The sequence below is a fragment of the Dicentrarchus labrax genome, unplaced genomic scaffold (assembly GCF_905237075.1).
Source record: "Dicentrarchus labrax unplaced genomic scaffold, dlabrax2021, whole genome shotgun sequence".
In the NCBI taxonomy this organism is placed as follows: domain Eukaryota; kingdom Metazoa; phylum Chordata; class Actinopteri; family Moronidae; genus Dicentrarchus; species Dicentrarchus labrax.
In genome coordinates, this window is record NW_026136723.1 from 13,181,680 (window position 1) to 13,188,431 (window position 6,752).

Here is a 6,752-nt window from a genome sequence, read left to right on the forward strand (position 1 = left end):
TATCCCTAGTGACAGTTAAATTGCTAGGAAAGTGGATGCAAAGTACTGTACAGATAAGCTACTTGCACTGTTTCCAGATGTTTTTTTGCCCCAGTAGGGAAAGTATTAAGTTTTTGGTTCAGTGTGGATGTGGGTCTCCCCCCCATCACGGTTATCAAGGTTAGAGGTGTTTGTTTTTCAAGGGTCTCCTTTGGAAAATGTATATTTCATAAGAAGCTATCCAGACTTATTCATAATTCAGAAACGTCTGACTGGGTGGGGCTGGTGGGTGGTCGCAGGGCTGGACAGGACACCCTGGGGAGCCCAGTCACACCACCAGACTGTGACAAAAACAAAATGCTCTGTGACCAAGACATGATGGGCTTGTTGCCAGGGAAGACCGGCAATCTAACCCTGAATGGAAACCAGAAAGCAGCCACTGACAGGCTTACGGAGGCTGGGAGAAGCACAGGTGGACACAGAGAGCTCCAACATCGTCACCTGCTAATCTAAAGAGGGAAATTATCAAATAAATATCCCTTACAAAAATGCATGTCTACTGTAAAGGATGCAACCCCCCCCCAAAACTGTAGACCTTCACAAGTTTAAATGATAACATATTTCAACTTTTATTTATTTATTTTTCCAAACAAAAAAATTCAAACCCAGCAAAACACGAACACTTAACAATAAGCCAAACATAACAGTGTGCTGCCCAGGCTCTCTGAACAAAAACAATTCTATTAATACAATCTGCACACAGGAGACGCTGAGGTCAATGCCCAAATGAAGCTATACAGAACTCGGGCAAAGGGAAAGAAAACCTGTGATGTACACCATATACCAAATGTGCATCTCAAATCACACAAAGCTGCTCTTTAAGTGTATAAAGTTAAAGAAAGACAAATGAAATGCACTTACTGAAATGTATATATAAAAGAATCATTGTTCACTCTGTCACTGTCAGTAAAATGCTTCGTGCAAGACCCACTGCTATTAGATTAAAACCCAAAATGCTCAGAACCAACCAGTATAAAGTGAACCATGTACAGTGAATGTTTTTTCCCCAAAGAAACTGACAGCACATTACTTTCAATCATGTCCTTCATTTTCAAAGTGGATTAAAACGGCTTTCCACTTTTATTTTTTCCCAAATATAAGTTGATTGATGAGTAATGAGGAAAACAAAATTGATGCCGTGATTGGTCCTTGAGTATGAACCCCTGGAAGCGTTTGATAAAACACCAGTCACAGGATGGGACAGTTTGTAAATGCAACACACAAGATGATCAGCGTGACACATGCTCTGAGGAACTCTGGCATTTGACCAAGATGAGAAATCAGTGATACTGATGAGACGCTATAAAGTGGCAAAATTGCCATTCACTTGCTGCCTCAATCGACACCCAATTAAATAGAACACAAAATAAACTTGAGTGCTTGAAATTAATGGAATGACCAAGTGCCCGTATACTGTAGTAGACAAGTTAATGAAATTTCTTAATCTGAGGCACATTAGACCTGACTTGGAGTTAAAGAAGCATTCTACTCCAATGCTGACACAACCAGATTGCAAAACATTGTTACAATATATATATATAAATGTACCTTTTTATGTACGGAGAGCCCTTGCAGAAGCTAAAAAAAGCCCCAACCAAACAAACATTTAAAATAATTCCAAAAATAAATAATAAAATAATAAAAATATAAATAGTCACAAAGGGTGAGCTTAAAAGTCTTTTTTGTTTGGGAAAATTAACAAAGGAAAACAAAGCAACAAAAAAAAAATGTGAGCCCATATATCAGCTGGTACGGTGAGGGTGCTCTGCTCTTCATGTGTGACTGTTACTGTGATCCACGTGGGGTTAAAAGCGTTTGACCACGCGACTGTGGTCCAAGTGACTGTGATCAAACTGGTACAGTTTAAGTGGAGAGAGCTCCTGCAGTCTGGTGTTAAAATGGGTCTCAAAAGTTGAGGGAAGGAAAGGAGAGGGGAGGGCTTTCTGGAAACAGTGCGAGGGAGTTGGGTTGCTTCTAGCCGTCCGTAACATCAAGATGTGATCCTGTCTGCATTTTGACTCACTGTAGCTTGTATCTATTGGAACAGAGGACAGAAAAGCACATCACAAGCAATCAATTACACACCCAATCAGGATTAGACAGTTTAAGAGCTGTGTCTGTCAGATAAAATCAAACAAATTCCTGAGGTTTACTGTGTGTTTGTGTAACTGTAGTTAAGACTCAGAAGAAGGAACACTTCAGAGAATTAATGGACTAGTGCTGGGCATGACTGCAGAACATCGTGGTTGAAGGAGGGAAAAAAGTGATTGTGAAACAGCTAAACAGGGCTGGGCAATGGAGGGCTAACAGTATGCAGGTTTTTCCTCTAACCAAACACTAAACCATAAAGTATTTACCCTGCTCAACCACCTCCTCCTTGAGAAAAGGCGTGCACGCCGGCAGGCTAATGGCCCTCCATGGCCATTATTACATAGTGTATCCCTGGTATGACAGCTCTTTGTGTGGAGTAGTTTTACCTGGCAAGGGGCTCAGTAGCTCTGGACTACAGCACAGTCAGCATAGTCTGGACTCCACAGTCCACAAAGTTCTGGAAACAGAGTATAAGATCACAAAAAGCTTTAAGAAAAATAAATAACTGCTATAAAAACAGTCCCCGCCGTACATTGGGTATTGTAAGAATTAATTGTTAATGCACAGTCCATTCTTCAGTGTGTCAACACTGGCCAGACGACACCATCTAGTGGCCTGCATGAACATTGCAGTTTGTGATCTTTTGTAGCCACAGACACAACAGAAATACGTTTTCAAAAATCACTTGGAAACATTACCTTTTTAATTTATCAACCAATTAGAAACACAGACATTCATAAACAAATAAAACATTCAACATAATCCAGTGGCTTTTTTCCATCAATGTTTTCATCCAACTGGCCTTGTGAGGTTCTCAAATGAGAAGTCATTTGGGTTGAAACTGAAATGCACTGACATCTACTCATATTCCCACTAAATGCAGAGTCACCTGATTGACAGGCCGTGTCCTCTGGTCCGCCATCCATTGAGGTGGAGTGTACTGCATGTGTTGGGGGGGGAAGAGGGGTCAGTGGTCAAACAGAGGGCAACAAACAAACCCTGACTCGCCTCTACAGGAGATAGGGGTGGGGTAGCATGGGACGGGGTGGAATGGGGTGGGATGGGATGTGGTTTGGTGGGGCATAGGCAGGCACAGGTGGATCTAAACCAGACTGAATCATTTATCTCATAAGCAGGAGCATATGTGCAGTGCCTCAGAGCCCCAGCATGGGATGCTGTTGACTAATTGGTGTGCGTGTGTGTGCGCGTGCGTGTACCTGGTAGGCATAAGCGTTCTGTGCATAGTTCATTGGCATCTGTGGGATCACGACCCCTCCAAAGTTGGAGTAGGAGTACGGCTGCAAAAAGAGCCAGAAGGAACACTTTAACCCACAGGCTGGAGATAGCAAACATACTAAGCAGATGTTACATTATAAAAAAAATATTACAGCATTAAGTAACTTTGGTTCTCATGTTAGCGTCCTTGCAAGGATTGTACGAACTGTTAATGTTTATGACAGTTGGTATTGTCTGAATAATTCACCAATTTGGATATTATTAGCAATGTCATTAATAATGCCATTAATAGTGCCACAGCCAACTTTTTTTTTTTTTTTAAATATCCTTTCTGGCAAATGGAAAAGTAAATTGATAGATTGTTCTCCACCATGCACCTCTATTCTTGGCTGAGATAATGAGCAAACTTCCCCTCAGAGAAAATAAGGTTCATTTTATTTTACAGAGTGTAACTGAGAATAGAAAGGTGTGTGACGGCATTATTAATGCCACACGCAGAGTGTTTATTCAGCTAGACACCTTAGTTTTTTTTTTATAATTCAATCTGCTTGCCTTCTAAGATTAGATTCTGACAGCTTGTCTATACCTGATTGTAGGGGCTGCCTCCGCTGAGGATGGGTGAAGGTTGTGCCATACCGCCTCCCATGGGTGAGCAGCAAGCGCAGTAGAAGTACTGAGTGGGGCTCATCCATGGAGCTGGGCCAACCAGACGGGATGGCATGGACCCTACATTAAGAAAAAAATGTCACTGCAGTATAAGTCTAAGTTTAGTGGCAAGATCTTTTAACGTATTTGCACTGCTAACTAAATATGCAAAAAAGTTCTTCTGATGTAGTATATCAGAATACATACGAGAGCTCCTTTCTTTCATGATGGCAGGGCCCAGCTTGAGTTTCCGGCCCTTAAAACTTATCTGTTGCTATGGCAAAAAATATGAACAGAGGAAATATTACTCCCAGATGGAGATGAGAAATAACAGAACACCAGTTCCACACACAGACATCCACTCACCTCGATGATTGACTGAATGTTGACATCTTCATTGAAGTACACAAACCCATAGCTAGGAACACACAAAACAACTCTATAAAATACACACTGACTCAATAACACTAGCCAATACAAAATAAGAAGAAAAAACAAGCTTTTGATTATTCATAAAACTGAGATGCAAATAAACAATCCCTGAGTTTACACCCACACATTTTCACACAGGTTCAAACAAACTCTTTAAGGAGGAAAATGAATGCCTCAGAACAATTAATGTATTCATGTATCTTTAAAGGTCACATGACTGCAGTACAATAATACACAAGTGCATAGCTGTTCATTTCTGTGGTCTCCTTCCTTACTTGGAAAACAAGACATAACCATATACTGGAAATTTACAAATGTGTAAAAAGATGTTAAACATTTAACACCAGCAAACAGAGTCAATAAAAAACTTTAGCACCTACTTACCCTTTGCAGATCCCTCCACGGTACGTGATAATTTTCACTTCCTTAACAGCGCCATATCTGGCAAAGAAGTCCCGCATTTCATTTTCATCCACCTGAAGGTTGAAATGAATTTAAATTGAAGAACTGGATTTTAGTTGCTATCCTTGACCATCTTTTCTCCATTATGTACTGTAGAAGAAAAGAAAAGCAGTGCACTTGTGCACAATGTGCAGCTCAAGTACACTAAAACAGTGGTTTTTCAACCTTTTCCAGTGGGAACTAATTTGTGTATATTGTCTAATGTGCAGATATAATCTTATTCCCAAGGTTCCCCTCACTTAAGGGTTAGGGTATCATCAATCATCACCAAACATTCAAATGCTCTATGGCATTGGAAATTCAATTTACAGTAGAATAATATTTTCAAATGAAAACATTTTTATTCCTATAAATGTGTGGGCAGCAAGCAGGTAGGAAGGCTATTATACTCAGAGATATGCTTGACCGAAGTCAGTTACCCACTGGTGGGTAAACAAAAATTTTGACAACACACTGACGCCCATACAATTTCTTGTCTGCCTAATTAGGAGTGAGCTATTCCAGATTTATAGTTTAACACTCAAAAGAAGCCCAGAACTGGGGCTGGAATCAGCCAATCGTAGCCTGTGGTAGAAGCTGAACTGTGGACACTAATTATAGTAATGTAGTGTATCGAAAAAGTAAAATGGGTTTTTTTTCAGTGCACATATTTCTCTGTCATTTACTGGTAATTTTGGTGTGTGCATTTAGATGAAGATGCAATTGTGATTCCTATCACTTATTTTCACACATGCCTCAAGTATGATCCAATTAGATTTGATCTTACCTTCATGTCAATCCCACCAACAAAGAGGGCATTAGGAGTCAATTTGCCCTCAGGTAGAATGTAGCCATTTGACAACTTCAGGGAGGGTGAAGTGTGGTTGCCATTCCTGGGCTTGTGGATATCCTTAAAATAAAACAATTGAATATTTAGTTACATGATCGGAATTAATCACGAACGTGTAAAATAATACTATTTCTCTGGGCCAACACTTCATGAATATTCAATGGTCAAGTACAAGTAATCTACTAACATAAGTTCATGAGACTGATTGGTGTGTGTTTTGACTTTGCTAACTGGAGCTGCTTCCACGCGATAACCATGAAATTCGGTTGATAATATTACAGATAAAAGCAAATTAAGATAGCTAACTTGTGTATTTCAAGCGTTATAATTATCACTACAGCTCCAGATCTGACAACACAGGAAAATAGTGTTGGGTTTTTTTCTTTCTTTTTCAAACGTTTATGTGGTTAAAGTTAACCCTAACACGCAATTCCGGCACAAAAAAATATAAAAAAAGCGATATAACGTTAATAGTGGCATGATTGTTAAACGTTACCTGGACTAACTCCACTTCAACTAGCAAACACTGATCCGTTCAACATTGGAGCAGATACAAAGTTAATAAAATGACATCGACAAAAAAAAGTCAGCGGTAATAAGTTATCGTTAATATTAGTTATTAATAATGTAATGTTAAATACAAGTTAAGGGTGTTAGCCGCAGCAAATGCTAGCTAGAAGCGGCTAGTGCGCCTTTTTCAAAGCGAAGGTCGCTAATTACGCAGCTAGCTAGCCAGCTAACGTTTAAGTTAGCACATTGGTTAGTTAGCTTAGCATATTGATTAATGAGCCAACAAATGCTTTCAGTTACACGAGGCGATTGCATGGCTGAACTTCTAACAGTGAATCTTTGTGCACATAAACTTGTCACTGAAACTTACCATATCTAAAATAATTAAAACGAATAAATTAGCCAAACGAAAAAACAAACCGCGGCGCTTCTTCTGCCCGACAACAACCAGCTCACATCAGCCCAAACCACGCCCAGTTCACATGACTAATCTGACGTCCTATCAAAT

General features: G+C 39.8%; 1 protein-coding gene across 2 annotated transcripts; it reads right to left on the reverse strand.

The window, feature by feature from the left end:
- Positions 1-1,080: 1,080 nt before the first annotated feature.
- dazl (deleted in azoospermia-like) lies at positions 1,081-6,700 on the reverse strand. 2 transcript variants are annotated; one of them, XM_051390048.1, is made up of 10 exons: positions 6,615-6,700; positions 5,672-5,794; positions 4,828-4,919; positions 4,378-4,429; positions 4,219-4,285; positions 3,953-4,092; positions 3,348-3,428; positions 3,020-3,070; positions 2,517-2,587; positions 1,081-2,074 (listed from the first exon to the last, which is right to left on the reverse strand). In XM_051390048.1, the coding sequence occupies exons 1-9, from the start codon at positions 6,615-6,617 to the stop codon at positions 2,543-2,545; spliced, it is 654 nt and encodes a 217-aa protein (XP_051246008.1). In that variant the 5' UTR covers positions 6,618-6,700; the 3' UTR covers positions 1,081-2,074; positions 2,517-2,542. The 2 variants fall into 2 exon arrangements, with proteins under 2 accessions (XP_051246008.1, XP_051246009.1); XM_051390049.1 differs by lacking the exon at positions 3,020-3,070.
- Between the last annotated feature and the right edge of the window lie 52 nt (positions 6,701-6,752).